This window comes from Loxodonta africana, chromosome 25 (assembly GCF_030014295.1).
Source record: "Loxodonta africana isolate mLoxAfr1 chromosome 25, mLoxAfr1.hap2, whole genome shotgun sequence".
Lineage (NCBI taxonomy): Eukaryota > Metazoa > Chordata > Mammalia > Proboscidea > Elephantidae > Loxodonta > Loxodonta africana.
Genome location: NC_087366.1, coordinates 28846267 through 28867041, shown reverse-complemented (window position 1 = coordinate 28867041; position 20775 = coordinate 28846267). Strand labels below are relative to the sequence as shown.

Here is a 20775-nt window from a genome sequence, read left to right as displayed (position 1 = left end):
TAGCTTATCCCCCTCCTTACCCCCACAAAGCTGAGGTGTGTCACTGCTGCACTGAGGCTGATGAAGAGACGCAAGAGCAGCTCTCTGGGACGCTCAGCTGTGACAGGAACACTGACACTGTCTACCGAGGCAGATTCTGAGACACTCGTGTGCAGAGTTTAACAGATGCCGGGCCAGGCACCTGCTTGCTATAGCCAAGGCTGCAGGTTTCCTTAATCCCAAGCCATGAATGAATCGAGGTGGACTGAACGGAGGATTCTGAACATGAGCAGTGGCATCGTGAATGTATCTGAACATCATTCCTGCCCACTTGGATTTGGCCAATACAGTGTGGTGGATGTCTGCATCTTTGAGACAATTGTTATTGTTCTACTAACTTTTCTGATCATTGCTGGGAATTTAACGGTCATCTTTGTCTTTCATTGCGCTCCACTCTTACACCATTATACTACCAGCTACTTCATTCAGACAATGGCATATGCAGATCTTTTTGTTGGAGTTAGCTGCTTGGTTCCTACTCTCTCACTTCTCCACTACTCCACAGGTGTCCACGAGTCATTGACTTGCCAGGTTTTTGGATATATCATCTCAGTTCTAAAAAGTGTTTCTATGGCATGTCTTGCTTGTATCAGTGTGGATCGCTACCTTGCGATAACCAAGCCTCTTTCCTACAATCAACTGGTCACCCCTTGGCGCCTGAGAATTTGCATTATTTTGATCTGGATCTACTCCTGCCTCATTTTCTTGCCTTCCTTTTTTGGCTGGGGGAAACCTGGTTACCACGGTGACATTTTTGAATGGTGTGCCACCTCTTGGCTCACCAGTGCCTATTTTACTGGCTTTATTGTTTGTTTACTTTATGCTCCTGCTGCCTTTGTTGTCTGCTTCACTTACTTCCACATTTTCAAAATCTGCCGGCAGCACACCAAAGAGATCAATGATCGAAGGGCCCGATTCCCAAGCCATGAGGTGGATGCCTCTGGAGACACCGGACACAGCCCTGACCGCCGCTATGCCATGGTTTTGTTTCGGATAACCAGTGTATTTTACATGCTGTGGCTCCCCTATATCATTTACTTTCTCTTAGAAAGCTCCCGGGTCTTGGACAACCCGACACTATCCTTCCTTACAACCTGGCTTGCTATAAGTAATAGTTTCTGTAACTGTGTAATATACAGCCTTTCCAACAGTGTTTTCCGGCTAGGCCTCCGAAGGCTGTCCGAGACGATGTGCACATCTTGCATGTGTGTGAAGGATCAGGAAGCACGAGACCCCAAACCTAGGAAACGGGCTAATTCCTGCTCCATTTGAAGAGAACTACACAGTAAAGCAAATGTAATCCAACAGTGGTTTTGGATCGTGTTCTTGATTTCATCTGGAATTTTGCCAACAGAGAAATATTTACTTGAATAATTGACTATGAAATGATGAGGCAAAAGGTTTCATCTCCCCCTCCCCCAGCCACACACACTTTTTCATGGAAAACACAACGAAAGGAAAGGATGTATAGAGGTTAATCTCATGAGGTAATTATGTAGCATGTGAGTATAGATGTGCAATAAGACGAAAAATTAAGCACTGAGGATGAAAAAAGTATCTCACATCTTCCACAGGACATGAAGCAACTGGCGCATCAGAGCAAGCCTCTGCCTCCCTCTGTGTCTGACTGAACTTTCTTTGCCTCTGTCTTTGACTCTCTGTCTGTCTGTCTTTGTCACTCTCACTCTCTTTGTGTTTGTGGAAGTTATTACTTACATATATTGTAATGCCATATATTATATATGTGGCAAAGTACAACCTTTTGCATCAAAATGTACTTTTAAACACACTAGTCTGCTATTTATAGATGGTCTCTCTCTCCATGGAGGGCACATAGTAAGTGTATTTTATTTCTTGCTACACAGCCCCTTTGCTTGTGTTTTTACAGAGTTCTCTGCAGCACAAATTTTCTGCTAGAAACAAAAAGAAACAGTATTATTCTTTCTTCTGGATTAAATGACATATGCTCTTTTCCCCTCTTCCTAAAAGCCTGCTATTTTTTTCTGTCCATTTTTCTTGTCTTGCGTCCTTTGGTACCTTAATCCTGAAATGTCTTAGCTAATGAAGGAATCTGCTGTATAAAGCAATCGTAATGTTAAATAATTTATTCCTTCCAACAAAGCAATCTAGTAGCCTGTTTGGGAGATTGTGTTAAACATTTCAGTGGCTTTTGGAAACGTTTTCATCTGGTTCTTTTAAAATTAGCTCATGTGCCTAAAGTGGTGTCTTTTTGCTATAGTAAAGCTTTTGTTTGTTTCCTTAAGAAAACCCACAAATAATTCTAAATTAAGTGCAGGGTGCTTACCCAGCAGTGAAATCATCTTGATGCTGCTTGAAATGTCTTTTTTTTTTTTTTTTTAATAAAATATTAACCATTTGGTGTTAGGTCTACAATAGCTTACTACTGTGTGCACCAATCATTTGTGAGATTATGTATTTGCACATACTATATTTTTTACAACAAAGAAAATGTAAATTATATTATGTGGTTTGTGCCTAATGTTTTCTTAGCACAATGAATAGATCAATGTTGTTTAAGCTGTCAGATTTGAAACGATATATACAGAAATTCATTTAAGAGAACAATACTTTGTGTAGTTATGTAGATATTCATATTAGACCAAGTGGCATTCTGAGTGCTGCTGAGAATACAATATACTTAATTATCAAATACAGGTAAGAGCAGTCAGTATTTTCTTTTGTAATGATCTGTTTTCAGATTCAGAGATTAAATTAACTTATTTTTTAGTGTGCTACACGGGATCGTGCAGTAAATTGTCAGGGGTTTAGATGCAGCAAAGTGGGCATTTGGGAAATTGGTAGTACGGCGGCTGTGAGCAGTAAAAGATTTAAGTTTTACTTTTTTACCCTAAGTTTCCTGACTGAAAGATATTTTAAAATTTATATCAAACTACTGAGTATTTTTCTTCTCAGCATTTTTGATTTCTTTGTTTTATGAAATGCATTTAATGAAATGTGCCTATGACTCTTCACATTGGAAGCCAACCATGTTTGTGTTCTGGTGGTTTGACTTCAGAGAATCTTCAGTAGAAATGTTATTGTTTTATTGAGGTTGTTCTGAACCCCTGTGTATTTTTAAACATGTAAGAAAGGTTTAAAATAAAAAATAAAATAGTATTCTATATATCAAAATCAGACTTTGCTTTGGTTTAATAAAAGGCTTACTTAGAACAAGAGTTTAATCATTTGGGAATCAAAACTTAATTGTTTTCCACTTCTGTGGTTTGGGTTGTTTATATTCTTGTCCCATTTGCCACCGGCATCTCGGATAAGTGGAAATGCTTCTTTGAAGCTCATACCAGTTCAATGGATAATAGTAATGCTAACTTTCCAGTCGTCATCAATAGAACCTTCCACATTATCCCTATCATTAGGGCATCAGCTTTTAGTTCCTTTAGTTTGGAATGTAAATATAATTAGAAATGACTGAGTAGATCCTCTGTGGAAAACCTGAGACCACACCTATTGCATTTTCCTCTTCTAGCTTTTCCCCATAATAATCAATAACAACTATGTGCCGGGCACTGTGTTAAGTTTTATATATATCATCACACTTAATCCTCATTACAACACTTTCAGGTGGGTACTCCTATTGTTGCCACTCTAGAGATGGGGAAACGAAAAAAAAAAAAAAAAGTGATTTATCTAAGGTCACTCAACTAGTAAATAGCAGAGCTTCATCTACCCTGTCTGCCTGGAGCCAGCACCTATATGCTTCACCACTATGCTATACTGGCTTTCTTTGCAAAAGCCTTCCAACCTTTGTGCCTCTTTCTGTATCTTTTCTCTACAGGATTTCTCTGAGTGTTATTTCTTTTCTTCCACACCCTACATTTTTTGATTCCTCACATCCCTTATCTTTTGATATCTTTTTCTTGATCTTGCAAGTCTCTTTTATTAAAACAGCAATTTCAGAAGCCCAAACTTGTCAGTTTAGCCTACAGTCATACTAAAACCTGGGGAATGACTTTTGTTCATTTTTGTTAAATTTCCCTTGAATAGCTTTTTCCAATCTCTATAAATTACTTATTGAAAAAATTTTTCTAAGAGGAAGAGTGGAGAAAAAAGACTTTATGATAGGCTAAGAGAGGACCCTCTGTGAGGCAAGTTCTAGGTTTAGGTTCTTCATTTATTATAATGTTTCATGTGCAACCCTAGGGCAAGTCACTTAACTTCTTTTTGACATATTTAAATATGTTTATATAATAGGATAATAGTTATTTTGAAACTACTCTTTTTTAGGTTAATGTGTTTTAAAGAATAGAAAGCACAACCACCATTCCCATCATTGTATTGTATTCTGTGGGAATTATCCAATTTAGATACAAATGATGCCCAAAGAATAATGCTGTGTTCTATTACCTAAGAGTTCTATTATCTGTGGAGTTGTCTGCAAAGCAATACAGTGTTGGAAGGCTTTATAGCTTGCTACAGTGTGGAACGTAGCCTGAAATCATGGCCCTCATAAGCTGTTTGGCCTTAGATAAGATACTGATGTTCCAAAACCTCAGTTTCCTCATTGATAAAACCCAGAGTTTAGTATCTCCATGTTAGGCTGGTTTCGAGGATTAAGTGAAATAACGTAGTTGATGTGCTTAGCACAACTCCCAGCACACAGAAGGTGTTCAGAATGTGTTACCTGCTGTTTTCTTATCTTTGTAGCTGACATACTCATTAGCATCAAAACTTAAAGATCATTAATTGCAATTTAATAATAAAATGGATTTTTTAAAACAGAATTAGTCCATCAAATATTAGGGTTTTCTAAGATTTTTTTTTTCTTCAAATCTGTTTATACAGATTTCAGCTTAAGTTCAGATGTTTTTAATATGGAAGAGCTCCATAATTTCTGAAAGCTGGTCTCCCAAGAATAATTATTTATGAAGACATCATTTGAAATTAAAGATATCCAGAAAACAGATGTTGGCATGAGACAGTCAGGGATGATTCTGAGATTAACCTGTCTCCTTACTTTTTTGTATTATATATGCTTAAAACATTTCTCTCTCATCAGAGTGGCAATAGTAGGAAAGGATTGGTCAGCAGTGCCTTGCTGTATTGGTTTTCATTTTTGTCTTTGCATTTTAATTTTCCGAATTAATGAAATGGACGAAACAAAGATCAATAAGGAGATTTGCTCTACAAATACCAGAATTATATGAGTTTAGAAATAAATGAAGTCGCTGCCTTAAAAAACTTTTTTTTTATCCCTCCCCACCCTGGAAGCTAATCATTAGGTATAAAAAAGATACAACTGTGTGATAAACAGATAAGAAAGATTAAGATATGGGGCACCTGTAGTATAACATGCAGAGCACAGCATCACCTACCTTCAAGTGGGGCTGTCGCAATGCACAGTAGCATATGTTAGTGGGTCGATGCTATATTCTGATGTGCAGGTCCCAACCGTTGCTCATTTTCTGAAACAAAGCTTAACTTTATTTTAAGATTAAGGATGTGTAAAAAGTGGCATATTCTATGACCGGATGTATAGATGACAAGGGAAACAAAGTGGCTAGAAAAGAAAAAAATAGATTCCTTTTTCAGTATTTCTCATATATGGAAGTTTTATCCAGTGCTAGTTTTGTCCTATAATTTAAAATAGCGATGACTTTTTTTTTTTAATGGTAAAAGTGGTTGTCTTTTAAAATATTAAAAGTGACATGATTAGGATTGTGTTTTTCTTCTCTATTCTTATTTTTTTTTTCTTTTACAATGAGCATGTGTTTCATAATCAGGAACAGAAAAATTTTTTTTAAAGAATGCTGACTATTAAAGAATATTGTAACAGCTCACAAAACAGCTTTTCCTGACATACAGATAATGCTATCCAGCAATATCTCAATACATTCTTCTTATGTAGATGGTTAATATAGTTTTCCAACTTCTGTAATATTGTTATTTCAGGTAGATATTCCAGAGAAACTTGATGACCTTACACTTGAAATATCAGGTGTTCTTGATTTATATTTGCTTCAGTATAAACAGTTTGAAATGTTGTTTGCTGAATCTGAAATGGATCTCGATCACTGTATGATATTTTAATATACTATTGATGGCATTTTCCAGCATTTTTCACATCTTTAAATAACAGAAGGGGGATCTTGCATAGAGAAATCGGTCCAGCTGGTGTGTTAACTGCATTTCATAGCTAAGCAGGATTTTACTCTCAGTTCCCCATCTCTGAAGACCATATCCATAACTTTTTAGTGGCAGCTTTTATTCCATTCTTATATGTGATTTCCAGTGAAGGTGAAGAAAATCACAATAATAAATTTACCATGATTCTGTTACGTCCAATAGGTATTTAGCATGAAAGGCTAAATTTGTAATATTAATACTTTCACTCCGAAACTAGTCTTTGAAATTTTTAGGTGATAACATAGAGCATAACAGTAGAGTTTATCAAAGGATAAAATTTGCTAAAATTCTAAAAAGTCCCCAAATGATGCGTGATGCAAGAGAAATCATATTTATCTTTGACTTTAAAATTTTGACCCAGTGTTCTACCTAAGCAAGTATAAATAAGGTTGATGTCAGCTGAAAGTACCCAAATATACTTTATAAGTTTGAGGTCGTAACATTATGTGTCGTGAGGCACAAGCACACACATATACAAAAATACAAAGTTGCATAGCTTGTTCTTTCAAATTCACAATGTGTCTCTGGATGAAATACAGACTGAAGCAAATAGAGATGGCTAGTTCATTTGTCTTAGATCATATACACTCCATGTGAAATGCGATTCAAAAACATTTATGTTCCTCATAGAGTTTGAAGTTAAAAATGGGTATTACTAGATCACACATTTTATACTGATAGCCTGTTCACAGTTATTCCGTTTACTCTTTCGGGAATTGTATCATTGAAAATGCTAAATTGGTAAGGTTGGTGTTATAAATGATGAATTTGGAGAAGGTTAAAACATAATTTGGGAAACAAGTAAAAAAAAAAAAAAAACTATCCCAAAAGCCCTGTCTAGTATTCTAACCAACTAAATTACATTTGGATTTTTCTTATGTTTATTACTTTGGCAAAGAAAAGATTATTCTGTTTTTAGAATCGCCTGGTATTATCAACTTCGAAAGAGCATACCCATTGCCGTTGGGTCGATTCCGACTCATAGCGACCCTAGAGGACAGAGTAGAACTGCCCCATAGGGTTTCCAAGGAGTGCCTGGTGGATTTGAACTGCTGACCTGTTGGTTGGCAGCCGGAGCACTTAATCACTACACTACCAGGGTTTCCATCAAAAGAGCATAGTTTCTTATATATAAGAACAAAACTTGTATGTAATACATATCTTGTTTTTTGTGAAATGTTTCTGTTAACAAAGGTCAAGTTTTAAAATATAATTTATGTTGAAGTTAAAAGATACAAATAAAAATACATTCTTGTTTTTTTCTTTCTTAAAATAGATTTTGAGGGAAAACTTGATATGCCAAGAATTCATTTTCTCTCACCCGCTCGTCCCATTGCACTAAAGGAACCTTTTAAAAAACTTAAGACATCCCCAAGATCTTAAAATTTTCTGGATTTTAGGCTATTTGGAAATGAACCTGGAAACATGCATTTTGGAAGTTCAGTTATAGAATGTAATGCTACTAAATGGGTCTTATGATGACTTCTGTTATTTCTACCACCAACTTTATGTATCAGCCCTACTTTCTTTGTTTCTAAACATAGTTTAACACTTTGAACAAACGATTAAAATTTATTAGAGGACTTTATACTGTTTCACTTTTATAGAGTTTAGAGCCCAGCACATCCAATGGTTGTTGTTAGCGGCTATGGCGAGCCAGTGTACAACAGAACGAAATGTTACCACTGTAATCTTTAGGGGTTTTGTTGACTCATTTTTGGAAGGAGATAGCCAGGCCTTTCTTCCTAGTTTTCTTAGTCTACAAGCTCTGCTGAAACCTGTTTTGTTTAGCATCATAGCAGCACACAAACCCAGTGGTAGCAGGGGCAAATAAAGGTGTTTGTTTTTTTTAATGCTTTGAATTCTACCCAAGTTGCCAACTTTGGGGAAAAAAATGCTCGTATTCTCAATTTGCAGGCATTGTATGGGTTTAATTAATTTTTCTGTTGTTAAAGGTACACATTTTGAAAGAAAAATAGCATTCTTGGGTGGGATCACTCATGATGTCCCAGCTTTGGAATATTAACATGGGTTATACTCAAGTGATTCAGTGTCCCATGAGGAAAATGGAAACAGGTTCCTGCCCCTCTTATCAAGTATGAGGGATAAGAAATTATTGGAAACTGCAAATTAAGATTTAAAATGCTTTTAAATATCTATAATGCCCTTGAATTTAAGAATTTGGTGTATTCTAAAAGCTTTTGTGAGTAAGCACTATCTCATTTCACTATGATATCTGAGGTAAGATTTTCAAAGTGGCCCTAACAAGATCATATAGCTAGATAGAGATGCTACTTCTTATGTAGTAATAGTAGTGCCAGTGATAAGGTTCTTGAGTAATTTATTTATGGATGGTGGTAGAGTGACCTGACCCTTCTTTCTTGAGTAGAAAAATTAAGGCTTAGTTGGTATAGGAAAAAGCCATGTGAGATTTAATTTTTAATTTATGAAGTAGAAAGGTTATTTTAAAATTAATTGTATGTTGAAGGCAAGATTTCGAGATCCTGGAAAATTTTAGTGAGATGTATTATCAGCTCTGCTCAGTGTTTTGATATTTTTTAAAACAATTTCTTGCCTGTAGAGAGTAGTAGAACATTTTGCAACATTACCTTTCCTCTTAAAAACATGACAGTCATCTGCTGGGTGTATTCAGAGACTTGTAGACTGAATCAAACAGCATTTGCTATATATTTAAAAAACAGTAACATTAATGATGGAGAGGTGTCAAAATCAAACACATTCATGTAACTGCTTTTGAAAAGTAATCATGTCATATCCATGTACTTTATGTTCTTAGGTTTTTTTTTTTAATTTCCAATGTTCAAATCATCATACGATGGATTTTTCTCAAGCATTATGATGGAAAGGCTTTGAAGTTTCTGATGACAGTGATTTATATATGCTTGCAGATAGTCTATAAAATATTACTTAAGGAGTCAGAGAGGTCAGGCTGAATTAGTGATGTTTTAAATGAAATCTTTTTTATAAATAATTCACCTTTATTTCAATAAAATAATATAGTTACAGAAAAATTAAAGGACTTAACTAGGCTTATAAAAAAAAAAAAATAAACCAAAAAAAACCAAAACCAACCCAAACCTGTTGCTGTCAAGTCAATTTCAACTCATAGCGACCCTATAGGACAGAATAGAACTGCCTCATAGGGTTTTCAGGGAGCAGCTGGTGGGTTCAAACTGCCGACCTTCTGGTTAGCAGCTGGACTCTTAACCACTGTGCCGCCAGGGATTTGTATATAATCCTGTGTAAGCCACCAGGGTTTGTATACGCTTGCCTTATAAATGTCCTTAGAGGAAGCCTTTCTTTAAATAGTTTCTTGTAAGTGCATCAGTTGAATATAAGTGAATTCTAGGCCCTGTCCAAGGACAGGTAGGATGAGAAGGCAGGAAGGAACAGGAACTGGTTGAATGGACACAGGGAACCTGGGGGAGAAAGGGGGAGTGTGCTGTCGCATTGTGGGGATCACAACTAATGTCACAAAACAATATGTATATAAATGTTTGTATGAGAAATTAATTTGAGCTGTAAACTTTCACCTAAAGCACAATTTAAAAAAAAAAAAGGGAAAAAATGAATTCTACTGAATGTGAAAAGTTTATTCTCTTAAATATAGATAATTTCCCTGACAGTTTTGTTTACAACTATTTAATTTATGCTACTCATTCAAAGGGTTTACAAAACTAATCATTGCAAAATCCAAATTATTCAGATCTGAATTAATCAGATTTTTTTTTCTTTTTTTTGCATTTCAAAGCAACAAATTACGACAGTAAGTATTTATTGATGGTATTTTATGTTCAGGGAATGAATTGCAGTTCTGTAGGTACTTCTAGTTCTTTTTTCAGTTGTGGGAAGCAACAACTAATTTCCAGATCTTGAGGGAGCGGTTACAGAAAAGTCTTAGAAACAGTGCAATAGATTGAAGAGTTAGAGGGATTGATGTACAAAAAACAAATTGACCTAAATATTTAGCTCTGTGTTTGAATGGAAACCCTGGTGGCGTAGTGGCTAAGTGCTATGGCTGCTGACAAGAGGTTGGCAGTTAGAATCCACCAGACGCTCCTTGGAAACTCTATGGGGCAGTTCTACTCTGTCCTATAGGGAATGGACTCGATGGCGGTGGTTTTGGTTTGGTGTTTGAATACTCTAACCCTATGGGGCAGTTCTACTCTGTCTTATAGGGTCACTATGAGTCAGAATCGACTCGACAACAATCATTTTTTGTTGTTATTTGTTTTTTGGCTACTCCAGTGTGAGAGTATACCTTGGGATGTTTGAGAAGTTATTAAAATGAAAGGAAAAGAAATTTTCAGTGTTCAACATTGTACAAAAGTGTTGTGGGGAGAAATATACAATAACTCTGGGGTGCAGTAAGTGGAAAAGAAAGTATTCTTTAACATGGATTAAATGTGCTTAAAGTAAAATCATTACCTCAGGTGTAAATTACAAGCTTTTGGAGTAGGATAAGAGTATTAACATATGTGGAAGCAGCTTGAGGGACTGGGCACTGGACACATCCTACTAACTCAGGCATCATACTGGACCACTTTCTATTTAAAGTTGTTTTCCCTAATATTTACCACCTGGTTATAGGTGAGTCTCACTATATGAAGGCTGTTTTTATGACAGGCAGGTTTTAACTTGTCTGCCTGTCAGCGTAAAGCTAAGCTTGTGATATGAATCCAATCTATATATGTTTTAGGGGCAATGAGGGAGGGAGAGATGTAGTATTTATTTAGCACCTAATACACAGATTGGCTATGTCAGTTACTTTGTTGTTGTTGTTGTCATTGTAAAAATATATATAACACATTTGCCAATTTAACATTTTTCATGTGTACAATTTAGTGACATCAATTAATCATGTTGTGCAACCATCACCAATATCCATTGCTAAATTTTCCATCACCATAAGCAGAAACTCAGTACTTCCTGAACAATGACCCTCCCTTCCCCCCTCCCTCCTACCCCTGGTGTTTATATATTTGGCTATTCTAGATATTCCATATGAGTGATATCCTATTTGTCCTTTTGTGATTGACTTACTACTTCACTCTAATATTTTCAGGGTTCATCCATATTGTAGCATGTATCAGAATTTCGTTTATCTTATGGCAGAGTGGTATTCCGTTATATGTATATAGCACGTTTTGTTTATCCATTTTTCTGTCTGTTGAGGAACATTTTGCACCCGGGATTTTCTGATTAATAGAATCATTTGTTTGTTCATTCTTTAAGTATTTATTTAGCAGGTTGTTACTTTGTGCCAGAGACTATGCTAATTCTTTGCAAGACAATGAGATTTATAAGTGAAACAGTTTCTCAGTTTTCTAAGAACATGCAGACTACTAGGGGATATATTAGCTGTATACAGGGCTGACAGATTACAACCCATAGGCGAAATCCAACCAATGGCCTATTACTGGAAATAAAGTTTTATTGGAACATAGCACACCATTTATTTATGTATCATTATGGCCTAGTGGTGCAGTGGTTAAGAGCTTGGCTGCTAACCAAGAGGTCCACAGTTCGAATCCACCAGCTGCTACTTAGAAACCCTGTAGAGCAGTTCTACCCTGTGCTTTAGGGTTGCTATGAGTCAAAATCAACTCAACAGCAATGTTTTTTTTTTTTTTATTATGGCTCCTTTTATGCTATAATGGCAGAGTTGAATAGTTACGACAGATATTTTATGACCTGCAGAGACTGAAGTATTTACTATCTAGCCCTTTTCAGAAAAAGTTTGCTGACCCCTGGTATAAGACATTATAAATGCCCGTTATATGACTCTCACAGTAAAAGACTCTTTGCCTTTATAAGTGCTATAGGATCTCATAAGAAGGAGTGATCGCTAACCTATGTATACCATCTCAGCCTAATTCAGCCAAGCATCAGGAGTGCCTTTATTACCTTGGAGAAGTCATACCTGGTGTGGATGTCTAAGGAGCAGGGATGCTTATAGATCTGCACCTTCTCTCTTCACTACATCTTTTTTTGAAATTTTTATTGTGCTTTAAGTGAAAGTTTACCAATCAAGTCAGTCTTTCACACAAAAACTTATATATACCTTGCTATATCCTCCCAATTGGTCTCCCCCAATGAGACAGCCCGCTCCTTCCCTCCACTTTCTCTCTTCATGTCTATTTCGCCAGCTTCTAACACCCTCTACCCTCTCATCTCCCCTCCAGGCAGGAGATGCCAACATAGTCTCAAGTGTCCACCTGATCCAAGAAGCTCACTCCTCACTAGCATCCCTCTCCAACCCATTGTCCAGTCCAATCCTTGTCTGAAGAGTTGGCTTTGGGAATGGCTTCTGTCCTGGGCCAACAGAAGGTCTGGGGGCCATGACCACAGGGGTCCTTCTAGTCTCAGTCAGACCATTAAGTCTGGTCTTATGAGAATTTGCGGTCTGCATCCCACTCCTCTCCTGCTCCCTCACGGGTTCTCTGTTGTGTTCCCTGTCAGGGTAGTCATGGGTTGTAGCCAGGCACCATCTAGTTCTTCTGGTCTCAGGCTGATGTAGTCTCTGGTTTATGTGGCTCTTTCTGTCTCTTGGGCTTGTAATTACATTGTGTCCTTGGTGTTCTTCATTCTCCTTTGATCCAGGTGAGTTGAGACCAATTGATGCATCCTAGATGGCTGCTTATTACAGTTTAAGACCCCAGACGCCACCCTCCAAAGTAGGATGCAGAATGTTTTCTTAATAGATTTTATTATGCCAATTGACTTAGATGTCCCCTGAAACCATGGTCCCCAAACCCCTGCCCCTGCTATGCTGGCCTTCGAAGCATTCAGCTTATTCAGGAAACTGCTTTTGGTTTAGTCCAGTTGTGCTGGCTTCACTACATCTTTTACATCTCTCTATTCCTTAGAGCACTTTGGGTATAGTGGCTGCTTAATTATTTGTCAAGTTGAGTGCAAAGTACTCTCAATGTAGTAAGTCATTTATTTGTTGAGCTGAACTGAATTTATTAAGATTAGCAGTATTTCTTTGGTCTCTCCCCAGTGGCCCCTTTTCCCCAAATCATCTGAAGGTGAGGTTAAACTGAAGATCACTCCAAGATCCTTTTCCCCTCTACCTTTCTGATATAGATAAATGGGTATGCTATGGAAAAGAGTATTTTGGGAGAATTGAAAGATTATTTAATATAGCTATTATTGAACATAACTATCTATTGTAATTGAGTTCTTTCCAACACGCATACTCACTGGACGTATAGGCTGTTCTTTTTGTAAAAAATAATATTGTATTTTCAGTAGAAATGAACACAGCAAAACGGGTTTCCATTCAACAGTTTCTATACATATTGTCCAGTGACATTGGTTACATTCTTCACATTTTATCAGCATCCTTGTTATTTTTGTTCCAGTTTTTCTGTTCCCATTAACCTAGTCTCACAGCCCCCCAGCCTTCTCATCTATGCTTTATAGTATTTGTTGACCTTTTGGTCTCATATAGATGGTTGTAGGCTATACTTAAATATGTAACTTAAAGGATGGTGAATACATTTTGAGGTAGCTCTCACTTTTAGATAATTTATATTTACAGTCAGCTGAAATGAATGTCTGTTTGACCTCTTCCCATTGTCATGATATAGAAAACATTGTTTCTGTCTCAAGTCTCTTAGTCTTGAACCATTCCTTGAATAATATGGTCTTGAAGCACACTGATTTTTTTCCATCACTGTGCTCTAGTATATTGTTCTTTAAGTGGTGCTCAGAGCTGAATACAATGTTTTAAGTATGATATGACTAGTAACAGAGGAAAATGGGGCCATCATTTCCCCTCGGTTTATATACTTGGTTTCTATACTGCACTGCTATTTATTCAGCCTAGGACTAAATTAGTTATCTTTGATAGTTTTATGATATTCTGTCATTTAAAGTATTGAGTTTATTTTCTCTAAAATTCCCAACTCTTCTTCACACCTGGTTAATTTTATGTTCATTCTCTCTACATGTCCAATGGTTTGTTTTTCCTAATCCAATTTTATTTATTTGAGCCCTCAAAGTGGGTACTAGTATACCACCTGCAAGGAGTATTCAAAATAGCACATTGGTTTTGTTGGTAGTGGGTGCCATCAAGTTGATTTCAACTCATACTGATCCTATGTGACAGAGTAGAACTGTCCCATAGGGCTTTCTTGGCTATAATCTTTACAGAAGTTGATTACCAGGTCTTCCTTTCACTTAGCAGCTGAGCACTTAACTATCTGTACAACCAGGAAACATTGGTTTCCTATCCTGATTTTAGACATTAACTTTATCTCCCTTAAAACTCATCTTGTTAGAGTAGGCTCAGTTGTTTCAGTCTTGCTGAAACTTGGTTTTATCTCCTAATATATTCATTAAAATGTTTCCATCTGTAAATGTGATAAATATATCTTTAATGTATTAATCCAATAATTGATTTTAAAAAATTGTATAATCTCAAGCCCTGTTTGTGTCAGAGGACCCCAAGACCACCCCCCAGGTTTGCTGATTTATTAGAAGGACTCATAAGATTTAGCATATAGTCATACACACGGCTAAGATTTATTACAGCAAAAGGATATAGTGCAAAATTAGAAAAGGGAGCCAGGTGCAAGCTTTTAAAAGTCCTCTCCCAGTGGAATTACATAAAAATTACATAGGACATGCCTAATTCCTCCAGCAACAAGTTGTGACAACATGTGTGAAGTATTGTCTACCAGGGAGGCTCATTAGAGACTCAGTGCCCAAGGTTTTTATTAGAGGATAGTTATGTAGTCACCTTCAGCCTGGCACCTACCAAAATTCCAGACTCCCATAGGGAAAACAGGTGTTAGCCGTAAACTGTATTGTTTGCATAGTCTAGGTGCAGTGAGCCACCCTTATCTAGGAAAAGTTTTATATCACTGTAGGGAACTAATCATCCAAGTTCCCAGAGGCCAGCCAAGGGCCAGCCTTGTAAGTAGGCCTTTCTAAGGACAGGCAGTCCCAGGCCTGCTGTGTTAACTTTTTGCACATTATGGTATGTTGACATATGTATAGTGTGTATGTATACACTGTACACATCAATTACAGTAATGTATAGGTATGAAGGAGCCCTGGTGGCACAGTGGTTAAAGTGGTCAGCTGCTAACTGAAAGGTTGGTGGTTCAAAACCGCCAGCGGCTCTGTGGGAGAAAGATGTGGCAGCCTGCTTCTGTAGAGATTTACAGTCTTGGAAACCTTATGGGGTTGCTATGAGTCGGAATTGACTTGACGGCAGTAAGTGTTTTAGATTTATTGGTGGGATACAGTTTTCTATTTTATACTCGAAAGAAGTCATTCAGTTCTCTGTCTTTATGCCTTTATAGAAATAACTTTGAATGAGGGCCTTTTTGATGAGATTAGTCATTTTTACAGTTGTGGACCTTTCATTTGTAAGGTCTTACAACTTGTGTTGATGTCTTCTAAACAATAGGTTTAGTTATATAATTTTGGTAGGAATATAACATTTGCCTCTACTGCTTTGTCTTGGTCACTAATTGCAAAATGTTTACTAATTTTCTAGGTTCCAGATCCCCAAATGTCTACATTACAAAGAAATGCTATGCAATTTTTAGAATGTAGTTTTCCTCTAATTTTTATTTCTATTTTAACCTTGTTTATGATTGTGTAGGATCGTTTAGGGTTGAGGGGAGAATTAACAAAAAGAAATTACAGTTTGAAAAAAATAACTTTATAACTTAAATAGAATGTGTTGTATGTCTTTTTTAAGTTGTTGTGGGAAGCTTCCAAAACCCCAAAACCAAACCCATTGCTGTTGAATCAATTCCGACTCATAGCAACCCTACAGGACAGAGTAGGACTTCCCTGTAGAGTTTCCAAGGAGCACCTGGTAGACACCACCAGGAAATTTATGGAAATGCAGAAAAATTTTTTTCACCATTTGAGTTTAACTCTATATAATACAAGTAGATGTTTTGAACTTGTCAGAAGAGAGTACGTTATTTTTTAGCTTATATAAATTTTAAATGTATAAATTTTTTAAAAACCAAGAGGCAAATGTTTATATCCTTTTGCTTGTTCATTTAGCACATCAAAGTATAATTAACATGTGATTATTTGCTAGCATTTCCTATAAGAAATGTTATCATTTGTATTTCATAACATTTAAAATATAGACCTCCTTAGCATGTGGAACATGTTGTGCAGGAAGATCTTTAAGAAGGCCTTTTAGTAGAGATTTTTAAGACGATGAAAGATAACGACCTTTGGTGTTTGTATTTAAGTGAAGTTCTGCCCAAGGACAAATGAATGATTGGATGAGTTTTAAAAATTATCCTTACAGAGCTATAATTTTGTGATGCTCTTTCCATCTCTAATTCATTGTTCTTGTTGAATATTTCCACAGAGAGCCCATCCACTCTCAGGGATTAAACTACCGTTCCTTTTGCCAAGTACTCCAAAATGGAGCTCTCCAAATCTGTTCCTGTATCTTTGCTCTAGTCACATGCACCCAGCTATCTTCAGCATTTTTAGCCTGGATTTCTCATAATAATTGAAATCCAAACAATTATGAAGGAAGGTCGTTATTACCAATTCTTATTCCTTAAACTGCCCATCTTTTTTTGTTTTCTTATTAATGCCGTTGGTAGCAGTATCCTCCTAGCTTTCCAGCTTACAGCCCTGTATATTTAATAAATGCTCATTGAATGAAGATGATCACCAGGCCTTTGTCTTCTCCCTCAAGCCCTGTTTCCTTCAGAATCCAAATTGTACTGATTCTTTCTTTACTCTCTTTTAAGACACTTCAAGTAACCACTTAGATCACTTTCTTTTCTTCCGGAGAAAGATAACGCGTTTCTTTCAGTCTTTATATGTAGTTTTTGTTATATCTTTGTAGGTACTTTGAGTCGTAGGAGCTGTAGTTTAAGTGATGTAACTTAAGCATCCAGCCTCCCACCCAGTCTAAGAATCCTTTCATAACTAGTAAAGTAGCCTCGTAGTTAGACAGCTCTATTACTTAGAAAGTGCTTTCTAATTCTAAGTCAGAATCTCCGTCCTTGAAATGCTCACTATTTGATCCTATGTCAACTCTCTGTCTTCTCCCCCTTTGATGTAGCTCTTCTGATATATGAAAACTACTGTTATATCTTCCTTCTCTTCCCAGATTAAGCATCTTTATCTATTAAATACTTAACTTTCTTATTCATTCAGCAAATATTTATTGAGCATCTCTGAGATGTAAGTCACTGTTTGGGGCACTTGGACTATGATAGTGAACAAGAATGATAAGCTCTCTTTTCTCACAGGACTTACATCCAAATAGAAGCAAACAAAAAGTACTCCAAATTAAGATATAAGCAAGAAAAAAGTAAGAAAATTTCAGACTATGATAAATGTCATGAACAATATAAAATAGGGTAATAGGATAGGATAGAGAGGGCATAGAGATGAGAGACTAGTTCTCCCTGCGTTTTAATTTCTAAAACTCTCACCATTTTTGTTGTCTTCCACTACCGCAACATGCAGGGCACCTTTAAAATCCCTATGAAGATGGACTTTTGACTTGTTCACGTCCTCTGTGTACATTGAAAGGTAGAACTACTTCGTTATATATGAGATGATGTTAATTCTACTACTGTGCTGGTAGGGCCGGTATTAAAGAGGAAGACACAAAAATATAGACCTTTACAGTTATTGTTGGACTCAGACACGGTATTCTTTGGCCCAGTGCACTCTTACAGAGTACAGTGGGACTAGTAGTTGCCATATCTAGACAGCGTGTCTCCATTAGCACCAGATGAACATAGCTATTTTCAGTAACAGGGTCACCTTAGCTCCGTAGTGAACTTTTTCAGGTCTGTCATAGATGTCCTGTTCCTCAGCCAGCTGGTTCTTATCATGTACTTGGGGAATCAATGTATTGAAACTAGTTGCAGGGCTTTACAGTTATCCCTGCAAAACTTAGTCTCACTTCACTTGGGCCTCCTTCTAGTCTTACGTGATCTTTTTGGATCTTGTTATGATTTGAAAAGCTTACCTTTTAGTTGTCTTTCAAGTCAGCAATGATGATTTAGAACAGAAGAGCATCAAGAACCTAACTTAGCAAAAAGCCATTAACGCATTTTGAATGTGGTCGTACACCTAACTCCCTCTAAATGTGTTAATATCGAGTTCCCTTTTTTCCATTTTATTTTCAATTGTTTCTTGAGATGATTGTCAAAGAAAGTGAAATCTAGTAGTTAAGCCTGCACTCCAGAATCAGACTGATTAGGGTTTTAATTTTGATTCTGCCTCTTGTTACCTGTGTAATACCAGGTTGTTACTGAACCTTTGTGACGTGGTTTCCTCAGGTTAACAATTGTACCTGCTTCATGAGAGTACATGAGATAATGAATATAAATCCCCTGTCATAGTACCTGGCGTGTGGAAGTCTTAATAAATGTTAGCAACAGCAGCTGTAGTCATTGTTGTTGTTGGCCCTGCAGGCATTATGTATACTCTGTCTCTGGCTTTCCTGATCTGAAACCCATTTAAATGTATGTGCACCCATGCAAATACACGCACCGCTACTTTTTTTGCAATTTATTCTTAGGGATGGACACAGTGAAAAGAACTGCATTTTTTAAATCTTGTAAGCCATCTGTCTAGAATTTTAATAGAGTGTCAAAATTACCATCTCTGAAATCCATATTTTCTTACTGAAAGCTTAAGCTTTGTCTTCTCTCTAGTCATTTTTTCATCTTTCATTGGTCCAGAGTTTCTCAAAGATTAATAATAATGCCAGTTCTTTCTGTAGCTACCTTGGCTTTGTTTGAACCTGGTTAAAAATGAGGCATGGGGATGGGGAGCTGAAAGTAAAACTGGGAATTGCCTGGATATTTCACTTAGCTGTGCACTGATACAGACCATGATTCTCAGGGCTCTATTAGCACAGATGATAGAATTGCCTGTAGCAGGGAAGAGAAGTAACACGGCACAGCTACTATATGGCAAGCTTATTTGTACATGTTATTTTACCTAGCCCTTTAAATGACTCATTTCGCAGGCAAGGAAATTGAGCATCAGAATTTAAATAACCTTGATCATCAGTTAGCTACTAAGTGGTGGAATCTATAATTTCTGAACCTGGTTTTATCTGACACCAAAACGATGTCCTTTCCATTCCAGTGTATGTTGCCTCCTCTTCCCCATGCTATGTGGTAATGAACATACATTCTGACATATGTATTAAGATGAAACCACTATTCTTTCAGTAAATATCTCTCCCTGGGAAACTAATAAAGGCTTGGTGTAGAAGAGATTTTCCAAAGTGAGAGAATTAACGAGGATTATGACTAAAGTTGACAGTTTTCCCTAGATAGGAAAACCTTCGTATTTTAGAAATATTATAAATCATAGAATCTTAGGGTTCAGAGAGACCTTCATGGTCATGAGTTTTGTTTTCTGGTTGTGTAACAGTCATATATTTGAGATTATAAGGAGGCCATTTTAGTATTTCTATATCTGAGATATTTTGCTTGAGATTTAAGACTTTTTTTTTAATCGTACTTTAGATGAAGGTTTACAGAACAAACTGAGCTTCACATTAAACAGTTAGTACACGTATTGTTTTATGACCTTGGTTAACAACCCCACAGCATGTCAACACTCTCCCTTCTCAACCCTGGGTTCCCTATTACAAGCTTCTCTGTCCACTCCTGCCTTCTAGTCCTTGCCCCTGGACTGGTGTGTCCCTTTAGTCTCATTTTGTTTTACGAGCCTGTCTAATCTTTGGCTAAAGGGTAAACCTCAGGAGTGACTTCATTACTGAGCTAAGGGGTATCTGGGGGCCATACTCTCAGGGTTTCTCCAGTCTCTGTCAGGCCAGTAACTCTGGTCTTTTTTTGTGAGTTAGAATTTTGTTCTGTATTTTTCTCCAGCTCTGTTTGGGACCCTCTATTGTGATCCCTGTCAGAGCAGTCAGTGGTGGTAGCTGGGAACCATCTAGTTGTACTGGACTCAGTCTGGTGGAGGCCATGGTAGTTGTGGCCCATTAGTCCTTTGGACTAATCTTTCCATTGTGTCTTTAGTTTTCCTCGTCCCTTGCTCCTGAAGGGGTAAGACTACTGGAATATCTTAGATGGCTGCTCACAGGCTTTTAAGACCCCAGACACTACTCACCAAAGTAGAATATAAGACATTTTCTTTATAAATGATGTTATGCCAATTGAGCTAAACGTTCCCCAAGACCATGGTCCCCACAGCGCTCAGCCCAGCATTTCGGTCTCTCAGGGTGTTTGAATGTGTCTGTGGAGCTTCCATGACCTTGTCTTGTACAAGTTGTACTGGCTTCCCCAGTATTGTATACTGTTAAGACTAACTCTTGCCTTTATAATACTCTGTACAACACATTGTATTTTAAAAGTTTCTTTTGTATTTCTGTCATTTAATTAATATGAACACATAAATCCAGCTTAAACCAAATATATGTAAATTAGTATAAATGAACAGAAATTTTAGGATTCTTTGTACATATGTGAGACATGCAGTGGTGCTCTAGTTCATCACAGAGGAATCCTAATACTAATCCTAAAAGACTGGAAGAGAATTTTTAACGCAAAA

At 36.9% G+C, this 20775-nt stretch overlaps 2 protein-coding genes across 18 annotated transcripts in view; both read left to right on the top strand.

Moving 5' to 3' along the window:
* Window positions 1–20775, top strand: part of RABGAP1L (RAB GTPase activating protein 1 like) — a 785265-nt gene that overhangs the window by 307147 nt on the left and 457343 nt on the right. Inside the window, exon 14 of one of the 17 annotated variants that reach the window (XM_064276621.1) lies at window positions 4–263. The exons of the other annotated variants lie outside the window; for them this stretch is intronic. Within the exon in view, the coding sequence (XP_064132691.1) occupies window positions 4–162 (159 nt within the window). The 3' untranslated portion in view covers window positions 163–263. Of the gene's footprint in view, window positions 1–3; window positions 264–20775 lie in introns of those variants that run through there. 17 annotated transcript variants of the gene reach the window in all.
* Window positions 226–9303, top strand: GPR52 (G protein-coupled receptor 52). Its single transcript, XM_023549266.2, has one exon. The coding sequence runs from the start codon at window positions 226–228 to the stop codon at window positions 1309–1311; it is 1086 nt and encodes a 361-aa protein (XP_023405034.1). The 3' UTR covers window positions 1312–9303.

Coding starts and splice junctions, on each gene's coding strand:
- GPR52 (XM_023549266.2), top strand. CDS start 226: ATGAATGAATCGAGGTGGACTGAACGGAGGATTCTGAACATGAGCAGT.